This window comes from Microcaecilia unicolor, chromosome 2, assembly GCF_901765095.1.
Source record: "Microcaecilia unicolor chromosome 2, aMicUni1.1, whole genome shotgun sequence".
Lineage (NCBI taxonomy): Eukaryota > Metazoa > Chordata > Amphibia > Gymnophiona > Siphonopidae > Microcaecilia > Microcaecilia unicolor.
In genome coordinates this window covers 246,204,726-246,227,747 of record NC_044032.1, presented here as the reverse complement: position 1 = coordinate 246,227,747, position 23,022 = coordinate 246,204,726, and the positions used below count along the sequence as shown (strand labels likewise).

General features: G+C 42.5%; 1 protein-coding gene across 1 annotated transcript in view; it reads right to left on the bottom strand.

Annotated features, from left to right (window-relative positions):
• Positions 1–1,840: 1,840 nt before the first annotated feature.
• TMC1 (transmembrane channel like 1) overlaps positions 1,841–23,022 on the bottom strand; it is a 138,550-nt gene continuing 117,368 nt past the window's right edge. Inside the window, exons 18-20 of the mRNA XM_030191978.1 lie at positions 22,915–22,993; positions 22,712–22,835; positions 1,841–2,178 (exon numbers count right to left, since the gene is read on the bottom strand). Coding sequence (XP_030047838.1) covers positions 1,841–2,178; positions 22,712–22,835; positions 22,915–22,993 — 541 coding nt within the window. The remainder of the gene's footprint in view (positions 2,179–22,711; positions 22,836–22,914; positions 22,994–23,022) is intronic.

Genomic DNA, 23,022 nt, shown 5'->3' with positions numbered 1-23,022 from the left:
TGAAGCTGGCTGCATATTGCCTCAGAATCTGCCGGAAATCTGCTGTTTTCTAATAGTCTGCGTTATTCTTCAACTAACTTGTATAGTATTCCGACCCAGTTTTAAAAGAATATTAAAAGAAGAATGATAAAATGCATGTTGCTCAATATAGATACACATCTTGTTTAATCTTTATGCCACAATTTATTTCTGTAAATTATTAACATCAGATGCACTGAATCACAGAGCTAAGGTCATTGCTCTATACCTATTCTTCAAGGATGTCTGTCACAATTTTCACTGCTGCAGATCTCAGATTAGCGGATGCCATTTATTTCTGTTCATAGTCCACTTTGGGGATATAGAAGCGAAAGCACAACTACTATCAAAAATTAAAAGGATGCCAAGATCTTGTATTACTCAGCACTGGTTTTTAATGCTACAAAAGTGATGGCTCGGTTCCAATGGCATTTTAGAAAAGAATCTGCCAATGAGGAACCTTTTCTAAAATATATCCATGTGCAGCGGAAGCATCTATTTCACAAATGTACACATGAAAAAAAAAAATCAACAGAGGAAAAGCAGAAACTTACATGTGTCGAGTGCTGCCACTCAATTGTTTAAATTGCTCAGTTTACACAGCCGCATGTATATGAGCCATTTTGTAAACCTACATTGTCACTGTTGCTAATGAACTACTGAGTCTGCAATCTTTTTTCATTTTCTATTTAAAGGAAGAAATGTGCACTGGGGGATTAAGGATGTTAACTCCCTTAATCCCTCCTATAAAAGGATGGTTGAAACAAGAACTTTTTAAAACCTCGTACATGCAATTGAGCAGGTGGAAATCCCAATTTGTGAATTTTTCCCCATGCACAGGTATTTCCTTTCTAAAATGGGGTATATACATGTACACAGTTCTTAAAAAGTATAGTGTAATCGGATATACTTGAGATATACTTGAGGCCGCACACTCACAGGTTAGTCATTTTTCTCCTCATATGTTATCAGATCTTTTTCTTTGACATGCTTTACACTTTTATATTATTTAATATTGATTTACAGTTTTAAAAGTTTATATCCTTCTGTGTTGGTAAATATCCTTTGTGTATTTGATTTTAGATTTTATACACCGGTAAAAGTATTTTGAAAGTGATACAATGGGACACAGGAAGCCGATATTCTGAACGCAGTAAGGGTGTCGCATGGTCAAAGCATGAAGTTCCAGTAAACAGATACACAGTCACATTTTGCACCAGCTGAAACCTGTGAATGTCCCTACACCTAATGCCTTGAAACAAGGCATTACAGTAATCTAGGGTAGAGTGCACCAGTCAGTGAATAAGGATACGCATGGCAGAATCTGAAAACAAACGAATAACCGAAGAGAACAAGCCCGAATAACCAAAAAGACATGCTGTTGAATGGAGAGAGTATTGTCCAGAATCATGCCCAAAACGTTTAGGGACTCACTTTGGGTCAGTTGACAACTATACAGAAAAAGTGGAGAAACGTTGAAAGGTATCCCAGAGTGACCAAAGAGACTGCATTTCTCAAGATTGAGTTTAAGGGTGTGGGTATGAAGCCAGTCTAATATCTTGTCAAGCTTATGATTAAGGGCATTGATAGACTGTATATCACCCAGGTCAATGCCAGCCAGGATCTGAATATCATCACCATAAGTATATACCTTCAAACCGAGGAACTGAATGAATGAGACCAGAGAAGAAAGAAATATATTAAAGAGCAAAGGTGCTTGTAACAGAGAACACTAAGGAACTCCATATGCTAAGGCATTGGGGCGTGAATGCAAATCATGCCAAACAACATGATAGAGACTACCTTTCAAGTAAGAATGCAGTTAATCATGGGCCTTGTCCCACATTCCTACCAAGTGAAAGCAGTCTAGAAGAGTAGTATTGTTGACCAAGTTGAAGGCAGCCGTGAGGACTACATAGATTAGTGCCATGGCTTCAATATGATCCATATGCTGAAGAATGAAGGTTGTAACACTCAATAGGTTGGTTTCAGTGCTCTGAAACTTCTGGAAACCCATCTGATGCAGATGGACAGTCTGACCTTCTTCCAACTGAAAACGAACCACCTGTTCTGCAATCTTAGCCACAAACTGCAGTTGAGCAATGGGATGATGACTGGGCACAGCTGTATAACCCAGTTTAGGGTCCTTAACACGAGGTACTGTGCAAGCAAGTTTCTAGACTTCTAGAGCTAAGACATGGAGAAAGGATGAACTAATCATGACGTGTAAGAAACAAAGCAGGAAAGAGCTAAAATGCTTTACAAAGGTAAAGGGCAAATGATCTTGGGGAGCAGTGTTTGACCATACAACAGACAGTGTCTGGGCTAGGGTTATAAGAGAAGGAGGGGAGAAAGAAGCCAGAGTATCCCAAGATCTAGATGCATCACAGGAAGGAATAGCTGCTGAAGTAGTAGAAATGGAGGGTGGCAGTGCAGCAGCTAGAACTGACCGCAGGGTACCAAAGTAAGGAAGTGAGAAGCATTGGGCGGAGTGTTGGGGATACCGGGTGACTTAGCAACCATTGTAAGAGAGTGCAAAATATGATATGAGTTAGGGGCTCAAGAAATCTGGTCAGAACAATAGTTCTTTTTGACAGTAGCCAGGGACATTTTGTACTGGTATACCAAAACCTTAAAGAAAGTAAAGGCAAGGGCACAACACGACTTATGCCAGAGGAGTTTCACCTGGTGAAGTCGATGCTGAAATAACTAAAGCTCAGGGGCGAACCAGGGTTTATGAACATGATCCACATGATGGCTGGAATCTCGATGTGAGGGAGCCAAATGATCATAAGTAATGGATAATCTTCTGCTCCAGGATTTGGCCTGATCATCCAGACATAGATCTGAGAATGAGGACACCCTGAATGGCAAATGGCTCTCAAATGCTGCAGATACCAATTTCCTAAAATTACATGCCAGCCATGCCAGAGGCTCATGGCTTCCTGAGACCACAGTAGTCCTAATACAAAAGCAGAGAAGACAGTGGTCCGCCCAAAGAGGCAGCAATGAACCGAAGAGTGAAAGATCACAGGAACAGACAGAAGGAGCAATAAGGTCATGAAGAAGATGACCAGCATGATCAGAGGAGACCATACACTGACAAAAAGAGACAGATCCTGAATGAAATCAGAGACGTCCGCACTAAAAGGAGCCTAATGATCATGCAAATGAATGTTAAGGTCACAGACTGTAAAGTATGTTGACTTACAAGGGTCTGTAGGTAATGGTAAGAAGAGGGAGACACTGGTGGAGGGAGATAAATCAAGAGAAAGTCAAATGGGACAGTGACCACTAAGCAAAATGAAAGAAATTCTATCACAAGAGCCAGAACTGTCAAAAAAGGAAGGGTGTTAGAGAGAGCACACAGTTGATAAGAGTAAAAGACTGCCAGACCCCCCCCCCCCTTCTCTCCCTATTCAAATTAAAGAAGTAGTAACCCAGAGGGCAGGACTAGGTTAAGTAGGAGGTGTTATTTTCGGTGAGCCACATCTGAACAAGGTACAGTATATCTAGGGAATGTTGGATAATAAGATTGTGGACAAGACCATGTTCTCTCGAAGGGAATGAACATTAAGGAGACCTAACAGAGTAGTCTGAATGCACACAAAGGGTTAGGAGATGGGTGGAGGGAATAGCAATGACTTGTTTTACCCTGGGACAACCATCATGGAGTATGCATCCTGGGCATTGGCCCCAATGGACCAGAAAGGGATAGGAAAAGTTCATGATGAGGTAGATCACAAAAATGGATAACACAGCTGAGGTAAGCACTGGGGCAGGGAAGAACATATTGGTCTGGCTCCTAGGAAATCGCACACTCATTCGCACATGAAGGAGTGCTCCTTGTGCTTGCTCCTTAGGCATGCTCCTGTGGCGTGGTCCACACTGTACAGTTGCCTTTAACCCAGCAAGTACTAATGTCAGTTCCTGTTGAGGTAGTGAGCGTGGCCACAACCAACAGGAGGCAGGAGAAGGCACAACAAGGTTAGTATGTCACTTCCTGTTGAGGGAGTGGGCACAGCCAGTATATGCAAATAAATTTCATGCATATTCATTAGGAAAATCCTGATAACCTGACTGGGTTGTGGCCCTCAAGGATTGAGGTTGCCCACCCCTGTTTTAAAGGGACACCTACATTTATGTGTCTACAGGATGCCTATTTGGAGCCTATTCCATAAAAGGAAAGTACCTACTTTCTTTTATAAAATATTAGTGTAACTAGGTACATTTGTACATATGTGTTTAGGAGCAGGCACTTAGCCAGCCATAAAGTTGGTGTAAATGGTTGCACCCATACTTTGCCCAGGCTCCACCCATGTGAATATCCATATGCAAAGTAGATGCTATCGAAGATATGTATATATTTACAGAATAGTGAGTATCTGGATTACTGTTATTTACACATGTATGTGTTCACATATGCATGTGACAAACTAAAATACCAGTATCTGTAGGGCTAATTATACATATCATTTGAAGATTGGTCTAATTGTACATATCATTTGAAGAGTAGCCCCTGATGCAGTCATGTGCTGCATATTGTAGCATAGAGAACACCTTATTACTGAGCATGAGGACACTTCCCCTGATGGACATCCTCCTCAGTTTCTTTATTCTCAGGTGCTGGTTAGCTTTTGCACGTCTATCCTCTGTTGGGTAACGATGTGGATATTCATACCCTTGAGCTACAGTTGAGCTTATGGACCTGTGTGAGAACATCTGTGCTCTTCAGCTTAACTCCTAGCTTTATTTGTTTGTATGTTTATTTGCTTGATTGATTTAGATTTTTAGTTATGCTGTTGTGTTTTGGTTGCCCTATGTATAAACGTAATCTGCAGCCTGACATCTTAATGAGTACTTTGAGATTTATATTTTCTTGGTTAGGTAAACTAATAATGCTTTAGCTTGTGCAAGTATTCATGACAGAGGAGTGATTCCAGATCCTTTATTTAGTTGTTCCCTTGAAAAGACCAGAGTATTTTTCTAATTATTATATTTTGTTTTGTTACAGCACAGATTCAGCATTATTTATGGCAAACATTACTAAGGAGGACTTTTGTACATGCTAAAAATTGCATGCTATTCAGTAAAGCCTTAATATGTACGTTAAGATGGCCATCAAGAGGTTAGTGAGCATACTCTCACATGAAATGCAGGGGTAGTATCAGATATGTATGTTGGGCTCACTAAAGCCTGGAAATGTAACACTGTTTTGAACCAGCTGCTATTAACCAGCTTTTTTGCTGTCTTCAGTTATCTGGATAGTTATCTGGATAGCGGGGCTGAATATTGCTGCTAACCAGATAACCTCCAGTTTCGCCCACATTCTGCCCACGGGCCACCTCGGCATTACCCGGATAGTGCTGAGGCAGTCACAAGAAATATTCAGTGGCAGTATCTGATTAGTACTGCTGAATATCTCTCTCAACAACACTTAACTGTCTGAATAGGAATCACTTCTATATGGATAAGGCCTAGCAAAAGAAAGAGAAGCGTCCCAGACAGACAGAGTCCTTGCAATTTCAGGGACAATCCTTACAGGCAGACCAGGATCCCAATTTAGCTCAGGCATCCTGGCTGACTAAGCAGTACAACACGGACACAGGCTGCAGCTGGGAGGTGGAGCGGTTCCCAGTGGCCATTAAGAGAGAGGAAGCAGGAAGTGAGGAGACGGAGACGGAGATGGAGATGGAGTGGGTTCAGTGGCGTACCAAGGGGGGCGGTGGGGGCGGTCCGCCCCGGGTGCACGCCGCTGGGGGGGGTGCCGCGGCACGCGCCTGTTGCCCTGTTTCAGTCCGAGAAGTTCGCAATTCGCATGTGTTCACTGCTCCCTCTGAGTCTGCCCCGGAACAGGTTAATTCCTGTTCCGGGGCAGACTCAGAGGGAGCAGTGAACACATGCGAATTGCGAACTTTCTCAGAGACAGGACAACAGGCGCACACCGCGGCACCCCCCCCCCCAGCGGTGTGCATCCGGGGGGGGGGGGCATTTCGCCAGGGGGGGAAGAGGTGTCATTTCGCTGGGGGGGGGGGCGCATCGGTGATCCGCCCCGGGTGTCAGCTAGGGTCGGAACGCCACTGAGTGGGTTGATCAATCAGTCTCCCAGACTGCTCCAGAAGCAAACATGCTTGAGGAAGAGGAGAGAATGGAAGTATTTCCAGAGATTAAATAAAAAAAAAACAAAAAAACAGCTGTGGGGAGGTACAACGGTTTGAAAACTCTATGTTTTTTTTATTTTTTGCTTTCACACAGTCCCGTGGGAGGACCAATGTGTTAACTGGTAATGAGGGCGGTGGGACCTGCCAGCATTATAATATGCTATGGCTGTTGGCAAACAGTGTGAAAAGCCATTAACTTTTTAAAAAAATTATAAAATGAACTAATTTGAACTGTGAAATGAACTGTTGTGAACTGTGAGATGCACTTTGATTGATGATCAGTAGTATTGCCTTGGGCTCTGTTTGTGAGCTTGTTTTGTGAGATAAGACTGCTCTCAGAAAACATTTAAAGTTTTTTAAAGAGTTCTTTCAAGTCCTGCAAAAAGGACAGAGCCTTAACAAACTATTTGTCCAGGAGTTTTACTGAGGGGGAGGAAGAGTGAAGTGTGTCTCTCTTTTGGGTTTAACAATAGGAGAACAAACATTACAGAGTGCTGTGCAATATAAAAGAATTACCTCTAGCAAGGATTATTGAAAGTTATTTCTTTTTTTTTCTTTGAGAAGCCAGACTGACATCCCAGACTGGAGCTAAAGATTGGGATTGCAGTGGTTTTCTCATGTGTTGCTTGCTTTGTATTTTGAGGCCTGCTTTGCAACAGCCTCAGATTCAAGGACAGGAAAAGACTTCATACAGGCTTCTCCCCAGTGTTACAACCAAAAGACATATTACAGAAACTATGGGTCATCGCATAAAGAGAGGACTATGTTTTATGTGGTCCTATTTATGCAATTACCCTGGCCTGGTTAAGTGCTGAATACTGGCACTTAATTGGCCAACCGCTGATCCCGCCCCCAGAACAACCTCAAAATAGCTAGTGTTCCCTTAAGTGCTAAGTGCTAATGTTCAGCAGTGATAACCAGTCAAGTGCCACTGAAAATTAGCAGACAGCCCCAAATAAGCCATTTAACCAGTCACTCCTGGATTGTATATAACATGCCTAGAGATCTACACCAAAAATTCAAGCAGGTTCTATATCAACGCGCATAACTTAATTGGCTTAACAAACTAATCAGCATTGATAACAACTCTTAGCAAGCAATAATGAGCACTAGCTTAGCGGAGTTTAAAAAAGGTTTGGACGGCTTCCTAAAGGAAAAGTCCATAGACCGTTATTAAATGGACTTGGGGAAAATCCACTATTTCTGGGATAAGCAGTATAAAATGTTTTGTACTTTTTGGGATCTTGCCAGGTATTTGTGATCTGGATTGGCCACTGTTGGAAACAGGATGCTGGGCTTGATGGACCTTTGGTCTTTCCCAGTATGGCAATACTTATGTACTTATGGCAATAATTAGAATTTACACGCACAGTTCCCTAAGCACTTTCTGTAATGCAGTGCGCCTAACTTCTAAGGTGCACAGGCAAAAAGGGGTGTGGTTATAGGCAGGGAAATGGGCTTTGTGGGTGTTCTGAAATTTATGCGTGTAGTCATAGAATATGGCCCAGTGCACCTAAATCGACACACCGTGATTTACGCAACATTTTCATTGGTGTAAATGGAGACACGTAATTAAGGTACTGATATCAACTAAGCATATTCTATATGCCATACCTAAATTTAGGTGCCACTTATAGAATACGCATAGTTGGCATTGATTTCCTTGCTGATTCTTTAGGCACCACATACAGATTCTCCTTCTCAGTGGCTGTTTCTGGCTGATTAACTGTTTTGAATATTGACCAGTTAGATGTTGCTGGAAAGCAAGTAGACCTAGTTCTCACAATAGGAGTGAAGGAGTAGCTTGATGGTTAATCCAGTGGCCTAAGAAGCCAGGGGAACCAGATTTGATTCCCATGCAGCTCCTTGTGACTCTGGGCAAGTCACTTAATCCTCCATTACCCCAGGTACAAAATAAGAACCTGTATATAATATGTGAACCGCTTTGACTGTAACCACAGAAAGGTGGTTTTACTAAGTCTCATCCCCTTTCCCTAGATCTATCTTCAGGGGCAAATTTAGATGAAAAGTACAGTCTCAGTTGCAATGTTTGCACAAATCCCTCCAAATGTGCATGGAACTGAAAACCAAGTTGCTGACCAACAGGAAAAACATGATAATAGCGAAATCTGCTCAGATGTTAATTCCATACTGAACAAATTTATCACTGCTACATTTTCTTTTGTGACTTGATGATTGCCTGCTCCACACTTGACTACTTGCCTGCCTGATTTTATTAAATGGGGGAAGCACCAATGAAAGTAGCTAGAAATAACATTAAATAACTGCAGCAGCGATTGTAGCCAGAGGTGGAGCCTGAGATGGCTTTGAATTGATACTATAAAAGAGAAGAAGATTATATCCCCTGATGTAGCAACAGTGAAACAAGGGTCTCTGTTGGGACAAGATTACTATGTGATAAGTACATAATGTTTACATAGTAACATAGTAACATAGTAGATGATGGCAGAAAAAGACCTGCATGGTCCATCCAGTCTGCCCAACGAAAAACCTATAAGTGTATACCTTACCTTGAATTTGTACCTGTCCTTTTCAGGGCACAGACCATATAAGTCTGCCCAGCAGTATTTCCCGCCTCCCAACCACCAGTCCCGCCTCCCATCACCGGCTCTGGTACAGACCGCATAAGTCTGCCCTCCCCTATCCTCGCCTCCCAACCACCACCCCCTCTTCCCCCCAACTGCTCCGCCACCCAATTTCAGCTAAGCTTCTGAGGATCCATTCCTTCTGCACAGGATTCCTCTATGCATATCCCACGCATGTTTGAACTCCGTTAGCGTTTTCATCTCCACCACCTCCCGCGGGAGGACATTCCAAGCGTCCACCACCCTCTCCGTGAAGTCTGCCCCCCTTCAATCTCATTTCATGTCCTCTCGTTCTACCACCTTCCCATCTCCGGAAAAGATTCATTTGCGGATTAATACCTTTCAAATATTTGAACGTCTGTATCATATCACCCCTGTTCCTCCTTTCCTCCAGGGTGTACATGTTCAGGTCAGCAAGCCTCTCTTCATACGTCTTGGAACGTAAATCCCATACCATCCTCGTAGCTTTTCTTTGCACTGCTTCCATTTTTTTAACATCCTTCGCAAGATGCGGCCTCCAAAACTGAACACAATACTCCAGGTGGGGCCTCACCAACGTCTTATACAGGGGCATTAAAACCTCCTTTCTTCTGCTGGCCACTCCTCTCTCTATACAGCCTAGCAATCTTCTAGCTACTGCCACCGCCTTGTCGCATTGTTTCGTCGCCTTCAGGTCCTCAGATACTATCACCCCAAGATCCCTCTCCCTGTCCGTGCCTATCAGACTCTCCCCGCCTAACACATACGTCTCCCTTGGATTTCTACTCCCCAAGTGCATCACTTTGCATTTCTTCGCATTGAATTTTAATTGCCAAACGTTAGACCATTCTTCTAGCTTCTTCAGATCTTTTTTCATGTTTTCCACACCCTCCGGGGTGTCCACTCTGTTGGAAATCTTGGTGTCATCGGCAAAAAGGCAAACCTTACCTTGTAACCCCTCGGCAATGTCACTCACAAATATATTGAACAGAATCGGCCCCAGCACCGATCCCTGAGGCACTCCACTACTCACCTTTCCCTCCTCCGAGCGAACTCCATTCACCACCACCCTCTGGCGTCTGTCCGTCAACCAGTTCCTAATCCAGTTCACCACTTCGGGTCCTATCTTCAGGCCGTCTAGTTTATTTAAGAGCCTCCTGTGGGGAACCATGTCAAAAGCCTTGCTGAAATCTAAGTAGATGACGTCCATAGCACGTCCTTGATTTAATTCTCCTGTCACCCAGTCAAAGAATTCAATGAGATTTGTTTGGCACGATTTCCCTTTGGTGAAACAATGTTGTCTCAGATCTTGCAACTTATTGGCTTCCAGGAAATTCACTATCCTTTCCTTCAGCATGGCTTCCATTACTTTTCCAATAACCGAAGTGAGGCTTACCGGCCTGTAGTTTCCAGCTTCTTCCCTATCCCCACTTTTGTGAAGAGGGACCACCTCCGCCGTTCTCCAATCCCTCGGAACCTCTCCCGTCTCCAAGGATTTATTAAACAAGTCTTTAAGAGGACCCGCCAGAACCTCTCTGAGCTCCCTCAGTATTCTGGGGTGGATCCCGTCCGGCCCCATGGCTTTGTCCACCTTCAGCTTTCCAAGTTGTTCATACACACTCTCTTCCGTGAACGGCGCTTTATCCACCTCATTCTCAGGTGTACTTTTGCTAGTCCCTCTCGGTCCTTCCCCAGGGTTTTCTTCAGTGAAAACAGAACAAAAGTATCTATTTAGCAAATTGGCTTTTTCTTCATCATTTTCTACATAGCGTTTTGTTGTATCTTTTAGTCTCACAATTCCCTTTATAGTCTTTCTCCTTTCACTAATATACCTGAAGAAGTTTTTGTCTCCCCTCCTTACATTGAATGAAGATAAATATTTCACTACACTGATTTATGGATTTATTTTCACAGATATAGCACAAGAGTTTTTGATCAATGATTATACCTTATAGTTCAAAGCTATTTCTTGTGATATTGGCACAGGGCTATAAAGTTTTGAGAGATTTTTTTCTCCTCTGTATTGTTGTAACCACTGGTAGGCAGATTTGTGTTGAGTGTGTTGGTTTATTATTAATTTGCTGCACTGTTGATATATTGTTTTAGGAAAGATCAGTAAACCATTATTGGTCAGGTGGATTTGGGGCAGCCACCGATTATCCATGAAAAGAGCTGATTCTTTGGTATCCTTCCAGGCACATGTGATCTGGATTTGCCATCTTTGGAAACAGGATACATGACTTGATGAACCTTTGGACTGACTCATTATGTCATTCCCTCTGTTCACCACCATACTGGAACAGATTGAGGGTCCATCAAGCCAATCCATGTCACAGAATTGACCACTGGCAAGATCCCAAAAGAGTAAAATACATTTCATGCTGCTTATTCCAAGAATATGCAGATAGGTTTTTCCAAATTCACTTTAATAACTAGCTATTGAAAAAATATTATACAGTAAGTAAATAGAGTGACTTTCAAAGCATTGGTGAGAGGAGGCTTAGAGTTACCCTGCAATCATGTTTACATTTGCACTAAAACAATCTGATAGGAAAACAGAGATGAGGGAAAGCAGTTTAAAGGGGAACAAAAAAAGAGAGAGAGATAGGCAAGAATAAAGAGGCAGAGATGAGATAACTGGAGTGGTAAAGGAATGGGATGTGAAGGTCAACCACCAAGGTGAATGAACGAAGAACACTATGAATGGTGAGGGGTAATCAAAGGAGTAGTGCAGACAAATGACACTTCCAAAAACATGAGCGAGTCGAAGAATATTGTACACAAGTTTTATTCGTTGACAACCACTAGTTGACTCACGGGCTCATTTTCAAAGCACTTAGCCTCCCAAAGTTCCATAAAAACCTATGGAACTTAGCCTCCCAAAGTGCTTTGAAAATATGCCTGTCAATGAGATAGAAAACAGCCTATCTGAAGCAGATTGCTTTAATCGAAACCTTTTCACTGAAGTGGGGGCTTCTTAAGGGGTAATTTTATAAGTGACTTGCCAGCTTATTTTCAAAAGTGATAACCGGCCATCTTCCGACACAAATCGGGAGATGGCCGGCCATCTCCTAAAACCGGCCAAATCGGTATAATCGAAAGCCGATTTTTGGACACACTCGCTAGCATTCCGTCGCCAAGGCGGCTAAACTTCAAGGGGGTGTGTCGGCAGGGTAGTGAAGGCGGGATGTGGGCGTGCTTACGAGATGGCCGGCTTCAGCTGATAATGGAAAAAAGAAAACAGCGATGACGAGCATTTGGCCGGTTTTACTTGGTCTATTTATTTTCACGACCAAGTCTCAAAAAGATGCCCAAACTGACCAGATGACCACCGGAAGGAATCGGGGATGACCACCCCATACTCATCCAGTGGTCACCAACCCCCTCCCACCAAAAAAAAAAACTTTAAAACATTTCCTTCCTAGGAGGGGAAGCCAGTTGGCCATCTCGAAAAAAAAAAAAAAAGGATCTTGCTGATCAGTTATGTTATGACCTACTTGTTCTGGAGTGCTGTATTTTGTGATACTGTTTTGAGAAATGTTCAAGAAAGACTTCATACAAATGAAAAAAGTTCCTGCCGTGCATTTTCCCTTGATGGCCGTCCCTGATGTGCACTTCCCTTAATAGCCGTCTTTCTCCCCAAACAGGGAAATCAAAAAAGTTTTTGCTCATAGTTTTTTTTTTTAGTAGTAACAGTGGGATTTAAACCAGCCACCTCTGCATTACAAGAGCCATGATGTAACCACTTGGCCACAGCTCCACTTACTTGGGTGTCCCTCCCTTTTGATTATACCCCTTCAGGTCTCTCTCAGCCAATCACAGTGTGTTAAGCTGTCTGTGAGTGGCTGAGAGAGACCGGAGGGGTATAATCAAAAGGGAGGAACACCCAAGTAAATGGAGCTGTGGCCAAGTGGTTACATTACTGGTCTTGTAATGCAGAGGTGGCTGGTTCAAATCCCACTGTTACTACAAAAAAAGCAGTGTGCAAAAACTTTTGATTTCCCTGTTCATGGAGAAAGAGGGCCATTAAGAGAAGTGCACTTTCGGAGAGAAAGACGGCCATCAAGAAAAAGACGGCTATTAAGGGAAGTGCACGTCAGGGACTGCCATCAAGGGAAAATGCACGGCAGGAACTTTTTTCATTTGTATGAAGTCTTTCTTGAACATTTCTCAAAACAGTATCACAAAATACAGCACTCCTGAACAAGTAAGTCATAACATAACTGATCAGCAAGATCTAAACATCCAGAAGTACCAGTGCACTACGAATGCTGGCCCCTCCCACGGCCAAATGCCTTGGATTTGGCCGAGTTTGAGATGGCCAGTTCCAGTTTCCATTATCGCTGAAAAACAGTCGGCCATCTCAAACCCGGCGATCTGTGGAATTTGGCCGGCCCCAACCGTATTATCAAAACAAAAGTTGGCCGACCATCTTTTTCGATAATACGGTTCTAGCCAGCTGTTGCGGCGCCGCCAAAATAGATCGCCGGCGATCGATTTCGCCGGCACCGTTTGATTATGCCCCATGTAAAATAGTGTTTGATGCACTAAAATGGTTTCTTATAAAAATTGCCCTGAGGATATATGCTCGAGAAATACAGTGCAATATTCTGTAAATCGTGCCTAATAAACTTGTGCCAAAAAAACCCACAAGCGTATTCTATAAGTTTTACCTAAAGTTAGGCACGGTTTATAGAATAGCGCTTAAGCGCTAGAGTCATGTGTAAACTTAAGTGCATCCATTTGAACCAATGAAAATGTGGTGCAAATGCCTTCACCTAAATTTATGCAGGGTACCCCCTTATCCTATAGTTCTACACGTAACTCAAATCCATGCCTATGCTCTGCCCCAAAATGCCCATTTCAATGCCCCCTTTTCTGGAAAACATATACAATTTAGACACAGATCATATGCCTAAATCTTAATTGATTTTAATTAGCGCCAATAATTGCTTGCTAAAAAGCCAATTATTGGCACTAATAGGTCATTAACGAATTAAATTGTGTGCGCAAATTAGGCACGCACCCAAATTTGCATGCACAATATTTGGAGAATCAGGGTGACAGGGCCTACTTTATGTGGTAGATGTTCCAGGGCACCAAAAATAGGTAAAATGGGGCACAATCAGCATTTATGTATGTGTTATGTTTTATTTTTTTAATACATGCAGAAACATTAGTTCTTACCTGCATGAATATGTACAAAGTTACTCCTGCCTCAGATCTAGTGCAATTTTGTGCAGGAGCTTTGTGTAGTCCATGTTATAAAAGTACATAAGTTCAACGCATGCACTTAGGGGTGAATTCAGTAAATGGCACCCACAGTTAAGTGCTGGGATGATCTGCACTAAGCTAGTATTCTGCACAGGATGCTCTGTGTGGAACAAGCTTCACAGAATAGTAGCTTAACTCACATCTCGACTCGTGCCTAACTTTGGGTGCAAACATTTATGCCTGTCAAAAGCTGGTATAGGTGCAGTGGCGTACCAATGGGGGGGCGGTGGGGCGGTCTGCCCCGGGTGCACGCCGCTGGGGGGTGCCGCGGCGCGCGCCTACTCCGGGTTCGCTAAACTTCTTTGCTCGTTCGCTGCAGCTCCCTCTGCCTCGGAACAGGTTACTTCCTGTTCCGGGGCAGAGGGAGCTGCAGCGAACGAGCGAAGAAGTTTATCGAACTCGGAGCAGGCTCGTGCCGCGGCACCTCCCGCCCCAGCGGCATGCACCCGGGGGGGGTGTCATTTCGCCGGGGGGGAGGTGTAATTTAGTGGGGGGAGGGTGCGCTGCACCCGGGGGGGGGCACATCGGCGCTCCACCCCAGGTGCCATCCAGGCAAGGAACGCCACTGTATAGGTGTCCAACTAATGGCAGTTATGAGCCCCGGGATTCTATATATCGAGCCTTAATTTCTGCATGGAAATCGAAGCGTATGCTATATCAATGCATGTAAATTAATTGGCTAGCTAATCAGCACTGTCAATTGGATGTTAACAAGCATTTATCAGCACAAATTGGCGTTAATTAATATTTACTCGCACAGCTCGCTGAGTGTATTTTCTAATGTGGTGCATGTAAATTCTAAGTCACATAGAGGGGCATTATCGAACGGCGCTGGCGAAATTGATCGCTGGCGATCTATTTTGGCGGCGCCGCAACAGCTGGCCGGAACCGTATTATCGAAAAAGATGGTCGGCCAACTTTTGTTTCGATAATACGGTTGGGGCCGGCCAAATGCCACAGATCGCCGGGTTTGAGATGGCCGACTTTGTTTTTCAGCAATAATGGAAACTGGAACCGGCCATCTCAAACCTGGCCAAATCCAAGGCATTTGGCCATGGGAGGGGCCAGCATTCGTAGTGCACTGGTACTTCTGGATGTTTAGATCTTGCTGATCAGTTATGTTATGACTTACTTGTTCAGGAGTGCTGTATTTTGTGATACTGTTTTGAGAAATGTTCAAGAAAGACTTCATACAAATGAAAAAAGTCCCTGCCGTGCATTTTCCCTTGATGTCCGTCCCTGACGTGCACTTCCCTTAATAGCCGTCTTTCTCTCCAAAAGTGCACTTCTCTTAATGGCCGTCTTTCTCCCTGAATAGGGAAATCAAAAGTTTTTGCACACTGCTCTTTTTGTAGTAACAGTGGGATTTGAACCAACCACCTCCGTATTACAAGACCAGTGATGTAACCACTTGGCCACAGCTCCACTTACTTTGGTGTCCCTTCTTTTTGATTATACACCTCCGGTCTCTCTCAGCCACTCACAGACAGCTTAACGCACTGTGATTTGCTGAGAGAGACCTGAAGGGGTATAATCAAAAGGGAGGGACAGCCAAGTAAGTGGAGCTGTGGCCAAGTGGTTACATCACTGATCTTGTAATGCAGAAGTAGCTGGTTCAAATCCCACTGTTACTACTAAAAAAACTGTTTTGATTTCCCTGTTTGGGGAGAAAGCCAGCCATTAAGAGAAGTGCACTTTCGGAGAGAAAGACGGCTATTAAGGGAAGTGCACGTCAGGGACGGCCATCAAGGGAAAATGAACGGCAGGGATTTTTAAAATTTGTATGAAGTCTTTCTTGAACATTTCTCAAAACAGTATCACAAAATACAGCACTCCAGAACAAGTAAGTCATAACATAACTGATCAGCAAGATCCTTTTTTTTTTTTTAACGAGCTGGCCGACTGGCTTCCCCTCCTAGGAAGGAAATGTTTTAAAGGTTTTTTTTTGGGTTGGAGGGGGTTGGTGACCACTGGAGGAGTATGGGGAGGTCATCCCCGATTCCTTCCAGTGGTCATCTGGTCAGTTTGGGCATCTTTTTGAGACTTGGTCATGAAAATAAATAGACCAAGTAAAACCGGCCAAATGCTCGTCATCGCTGGTTTTCTTTTTTCCATTATTAGCTGAAGCCGGCCATCTCGTAAGCACGCCCACATCCCGCCTTCACTACCCTGCCGACACGCCCCCTTGAAGTTTAGCCGCCTCCGCGACGGAATGCCGGCGAGTGTGTCCAAAAATTGGCTTTCGATTATACCGATTTGGCCGGTTTTAGGAGATGGCCGGCCATCTCCCGATTTGTGTCGGAAGATGGCTGGCTATCACTTTCGAAAATAAGCTGGATAGTTGAAAAGGGGGTGTGGCCATGGGTGGGGCATGGGCATTTCTAAAATCTGTGCAAATTATTATAGAATACACTCACTCTGCACCTAATTTAGGCATTGGGATTTAAACCAAGTAAAACATGGCGTAAATGGCCATGACAATTTAGAATCTGGGGTTTTTTGCATGTGTCTTTCCTACCTAGATATGTGTGTGTGTGTGTGTGTGTGTCTGCTATTGAAGGTTTGCCCTACAAATAAAACTGGCACAAAGTTTATGAAACAAGGAGGAATCGAGATGATTTCAAAGTGTGTCATTTTTGTTTTAAACTGCCAAGAATTTCACCATCTGTGAAATCAAAAGTTTGACATTTTGGAAGATTATTAGTGCAGTTTAATCTTAGGAACATAAACAACTTTAATGTCAGCAAAATGAAAAATGTTGCTTAGATTAAAATTCTGTGAAATCACATGAACAGGTCCAGAAGTGCATCCTAATTTCATAAATGATAACACTTAGGATCTGTGGTGAAAGCCTACTCTTCACATTAGCAGCCAGGTTCAAAAAATATATACACACGGTCCTGATTTTTCCCACCAAATACAAGCAAATCTCTCTTTGGGGCCCTTTTACTAAAGCTTAACACATGCTAACTGCTAAGAAGCCCTCAGGTATAAAATAGACTTCTTGGCACTTAGCACGTTCTAAGCTTTAGTAAAAGGGCCTTAAATCTAAATCCACATTTTGGCTTAGTATATCCAAGGCCTTACTCTTAGAAACACTAGTCTATGACATCAGTAATGCTTTATCTCAGGTCTTTCTATACATTATCTCCTTATTGGGCCCTTTGGCCTTCCTGGCATTCTTGGTGGAGATGCATAAAATCCCCCCCTATATGGCTGTCTGAGTGGATGTATTCCATGTCCTCTTGGTTCTGGAGGCTGAGTTACAGCTATCTGTGGATGCAGCATCCTGTTGTTGCTCATGCCATCAAACGAATTAGCCCCACTTGGACCTGGACCTGGACCTGTAAAACACTGAGGAAAACCTGCTTCAGTTTGACTTCTTTTCTTTTCAGTGTCACTTCCTCCTTTTTGATTTTCTGAAAGAGATCAAAAACACCGTCAAGTGTGTGTTTACTTTTTATAAAAATTACATGCATTACTTAGGAAATCTAGACTGCATATCAGGTACAACAAATTGCAGTACTGACTCCATTGAACTTTATAGCCAGTTCTGTTGAAAAATGCATTGAAAATGAGATAATAAGAAAATGGAATAGTGATAAGTATCTGAAAATGCATGTATATATACCCCCTTATTCTATAAAAGTCATCAAAAATTGCCCGCCCAAATTTGGGTGTGCGCCCAATTTGCACATGCAATTTAATTGAATAACAAGCCAATTAGTGCCAATTGACTTTTAAACAAGCAATTATTGGCGCTAATTGAAATCAATTACTGTGATCCATGCCTAAATTTTACATGCATCCGGGAAAAGGGGGTGTGGAACTGGGAGGGTCATGGTTGTTTCGGGGCGAAGCATGGGCATGGATTCCAGTTACGCATGCAATTACAGAATAAGGGGGTTCTGCACATAAATGTAGGCATGGGCATTTGTACCACATTTTCGTTGGTGCAAATGGATGCACCTAAATTTACATGAGACCCTCTGTGCTTAAGTGCTATTTTATAAACCATGTCTACATTTAAGTGTGGCTTATGGAATAGCACTTAAGCATTTTTTTTTTCAGTGCCAATTATTTAGGCTCAGTTTATAGAATTCAACCCTATAGGAACAATTCTCCATAGTGCACCTAAAGTTAGGCATCAGGATGATGTGCAATGAGTGCAAATTTTATAAAGGCAATTGTGTGCACAATTATTATAGAATAATAGCATAAGTCCACAGTTATGCCCCTAACGTTAGGCGTCAGCACCTACGCTAGCCCAATGCAGGGGTGGCCCAAGGCAAGATGCCACTTGAGGCAGGGCTTAGATGCTGCCTCTCCCCCCGCAGCCAAGTTCTGGCATCTGCCTACTTCCTTCCTCTATCCCGTTCTCTGATTTTACCTTCTTTTTACATTTTTTAAAAGCCAGCAGCAGCAAAGATTCCTGTGAGCTGACCTGCTGCTGGCACCGGCTTCTTCTCTACTGCGGCTGCCTCTGAGGAAACAGGAAGTTACTTCAGAAAGAAGCCGCATTAAAGGGAAGAGGGGGGTGCTAGTAGCAGGGCAGCGCAAGGGAATTGCTGCCGCCGCTGGCTTTTACAAAGCATAAACAGAAGGTAAAATCAGGAAATGGAGTGAAGGAAGGAAGGAAGGGGGGATATACCGTTCCCCGCTTCAGGTGGCCTAATGGTTATGCTCAATGGCTGGTGTAAAGGTTTGTGCCTAAATTTGGGCAGTCAGGTGAACAACTGCTAGTAGTCTATAACCCATGCAGGTAAGTGATAGGAACAAGCCCAAAGAAAAACCTCTGCAGAAGCACACAAAGCCACACAAACAGCAAAGGTGATCCAAGGAATGAAGAACAGATGGGAGTTCACCAAAACAAACTTTATTGAAGAGGGATCCAACTTGGCTCCTTGCGGGAAAGGTTATACTAGTGAAAACACCAGGTGGGAGCCATGACAGGTAACAGGATGAGCAGGGATTTTTTTCTGCTGAAGTGAATCATTTGGACTTTGATTTGAAGAATTTGGTGACCCCTGATTAAGGTAAAGCTGAAACTTGGCCAAGTTGGATCCCTTTTCAGTAAAGTTTGTTTAGGTGAACTCCTGTCTGTTCTTTATTCTTTGGATCACCTTTTCTGTAAGTGCTAAGCAGAACCCTGACCCACCCATGCCCTCCTTCCTATTGCACATTAAATAATTTGTGCTTGCAATTTGCAAAATCCCAAGTAAAAGTAGTTACATGTCAACTAACACCAATTATAACCAATAAGAATTAATGCCAATTAGCAGCTAATTATTATATTAAGTTACATGTGCAACTGATGGTATTCTATGACTTGCATGTGCAACTTTGCATGCTAAGTGTAAAATTGGGTACCCACGTTTATAAAATTAGGGGATAGATGGTAAATCTATAAGGGGGTGCCCAGATTTGGGCATCACTAATGTACCCATCTAAAGCCTATTCTATATATTGAAAAGTAAGTGCCTACTGTTCTTTATAGAATACTAGCATCTATCAGACAGGCAACAATCCATAATGTTTGGCAGCAACTCATCACCACCATGGGCAATGACCTACAGGGTACCACAATGATCGATACTGTCACCTATTCTGTTCAATATCTACCTCAAGCCACTAACTGAGCTGATTTGGTCAATGGCCACTCAGTTCTACATCTGCGCAGATGATGTGCAGTTACTCATACCCATTGAACCTCTGACTTACTTACAGCCTTGAATAAACTGGATTACCTGTCTAACATCAATTCAAGAATGGGCTAAACACAACAAACTTTGCCTGAACCCAAGTAAAACTGAGCTTTTCTGGGTCCCTAACACAAGTGGATACATACCTGATATCAAAATCTGTTTTGGGAAATACAAACTCCCCCTCAAATCACAAGTCAGGAACCTTAGAATACAAATAGATTCAGCACTTACTCAAATTCTCCAAATTCAAGCAACCTTCAAGAGCTGCTTCTACTATTTGCGACAGCTATGCTGCCTCTCTCCTAACACTGAGAAAGTAAATCTTATCCCAGTTGCGCATGCCATGATAACATCAGTTCCCCAGAAAGGAGCACCAAATTGGACTTATCTGAGGTGGAGAGCCCAGTTCACAAGACCCTGATCACTTCCTTCAATTTTTAAAAATTCTAAAAATTGAAGGAAGCAATTGGGGTCTTGTGAACCGGGCTCCCCGCTTCAGATAAGTCCAATTTGGCACTCCTTTCTGGGGAACAGGTGTTTTTTAGAAGCCTTTACCATACATATATATTTTTTTGATGTTATGACTTTGTTCTTTAGATTGCATGTCATATTAGTTTTCTACGATAGATTAGAGGGGGATTTTTTTTGGAACCAATGATTTTTCTCTGTAAGAAGAGTTTTTTTGTGTTGGTTCGTTTTTTTCCCCCCTCTTTATTGATAAAAAAAGATCGATGATAAAATCTTGCTTCAAGGAAAGTTGAGGTGCTCCTCATGAAAAATGAAGGGGCTATTATTCAATATTGAATTGTCTCAACAGGAAGCTTTGAGGTCTTGTTTTTTTTTAAACTTAAACATATTGAGAATGATTGTAACTGTGGGCTAAATTTCTCATTAATCAGGATGGCTTTATATTTATAGCTTTGACATTTTACCAGCTTGTTCCCTAGTTTTGGTTGATTTAAAGGATATGTCTGCCATCTTTGCAGCAAGTGCATGTAGCAGTCTCACATTAAGCTCCCTTAAGCGCTCTTCCATTAGGACCTGAACCCTCATCTATTTAAAAGAGACCCCCTGACAATCATAGTGGAAATCCTGCTCTCCAATCATTTGTAAGCTCCTGCTACACAGGAAGCACTTCTGCCTTATCTTGGTTCAAGTGCAATCATGACAATTTCCTAAATATTTGGCAAACCACTATTGCTTCTTGACAAGGCAGCTTTGGTTGCAAAATATCAGAAATAAAAACTAAACATTTGAGTGAACACTGGCCCATTTGAATCCCATTAATTTCTACCTTGCTCTGAGTATAACACAGCAAAGTCTCCAAATACAGTAAGAAGTGTAGTGGGAACAGGGAACAGCCTTACCTTATGCCCCAAATTAAAGGGAAGGCCTCCGAGACCACTCCATTAACCCCCATGACCCTGTAGGCCCATGATAAAAAGTATATACTGTATCTAAGAATGTCTCATCAAACTGAAAGGCCTGATGTGCCCGATCAATGGCTTTCTCAGCATCACAACTAGAATGTGTCAAGCTATTGCTTTCTTCTTTGCAAGTAAAATCTTACAGAGGCTGGTGACCCCATTTCTACCCTGAACAAACCTATCTGTATCTCCCCAGCTAAGTTAGGGACAAATTCCATTAACCTATCTGTCATAATGATCACAAACAACTTCAAATCCATATTCATCAATGGCATTGACTTCTTGGACTCTGGAATATCAGGGGGGGGGGGGGGTATGTCCCAGTTTCAAGATGACACAAATCAGGTCTTATAGTACGCTACAGCCAACAAGTTCTCAGTTCCCACTACCCTTCTTACTGTATACTGTATACCAGTATCCATCTTTTTGGATATACTGAGAGTATCCTTTCCCCTTCTGAAATCAGACATCCATATTTTGGCCTTTCCCTAGTTCCATCCAAAATATGCCCAGACCATGCCTCCCTTGCCATAAGGACATACTGCAGTTTTAGGCACCCCTAAAACAGCATTGTAATATCAGGATTTGGACATCAGTGCAATATGAGTGTCTAAATTCTGTTTTTCAGAGGTCCAAGACACAAATAGAGCTTCTAAAATAAGGACCTTAGGTTTCTCAGTCTTTATAAAACACTAGAACTGTTGTGTCCACCTGGGTATGACTACTGCCACGGATCACTGCCTACAAAATAAGTTGATTTTTATTGATTTTTTTCATGCTTTGGAAGAAATGAAAAGTGTTTTTTGCATCACTACATAATTATAAAAAATTGCATTATTGGGTTTTTGACCTATGATCGAAGCCAGCACTGTGCTATATTTGCTGTATTATACTTCAGCGTTAAAGAAGCACAGGCATCTGAGGTCTTTTCCCAATTTTTGTTAACAACTCTTACATCTGTAGTGGTGGCCACAGTTAATGTTATTCTTCCTCTTTTTCCCCACTTGTTTTCTTGGATTGTTATTATTGTTTACTAGTGGGCTTCCAGTGGTTTTTTTATTGCCATCATGCCCATTCTAATGGGGAGGGGGGATTTATTATGTTTGATTAAAATATTTCTAAACATGAGACAAAAGAATTTGGAGGTGGATAGTGCTGTCCTAAACTTTATCCAGGTAGTTACCCAATTAGTGGGCTGAAAATCAATGTTAACTGGGTAACTCCTGCCTCCGCCCGGACTGACTCCAATAGTGCTGAAACAGTCTGAGCGATGTCTAAGTGGCACTGCCCATGGAATGTCCTAAACATTATCCCTTTTTTGGAATGCAAACTTTGGCCATATGATGATTTAATCATCCAGATTAAAAAAATAAAATGTAGACAACACTGCCACCTCTCATAAAAATGCTTCTGCATATGGGTCCATGGATTTCCAGGATAAATGTGAGGAGATACAACAGTGGCAAATTTTGGTTGGATTTCATTTAAACTGTTATTTGTAACACCAATTCCAAACCTATTTTGAGAGGATCTCTGCTTACCTTTCTCAGGTGTCTTCTCCTTTTTCAATGTTTTTTGGTTGGACGGTGGCTGTGCTTCATCCTCTACCAAATCCTGTGCTTTTGCTGCTCTTTGCTTGTTTCTTTTTTTGTTTTCTTCAGCTTGCTAATTGAAAAAAAAATGATAATACCTTTATGAGTGAGCAGAGTCCAGGGGAAAATACATCAACTATTTTTTTCCTTACCATTTGCAGCTTCTTTTTTAATTCCAGGATCGTTGCTTGGTATGCTTTCGATGTAGCATTGAGGTAATAGATACTCATACTAAATGAAAGTAAAAAGACAACAAAAAT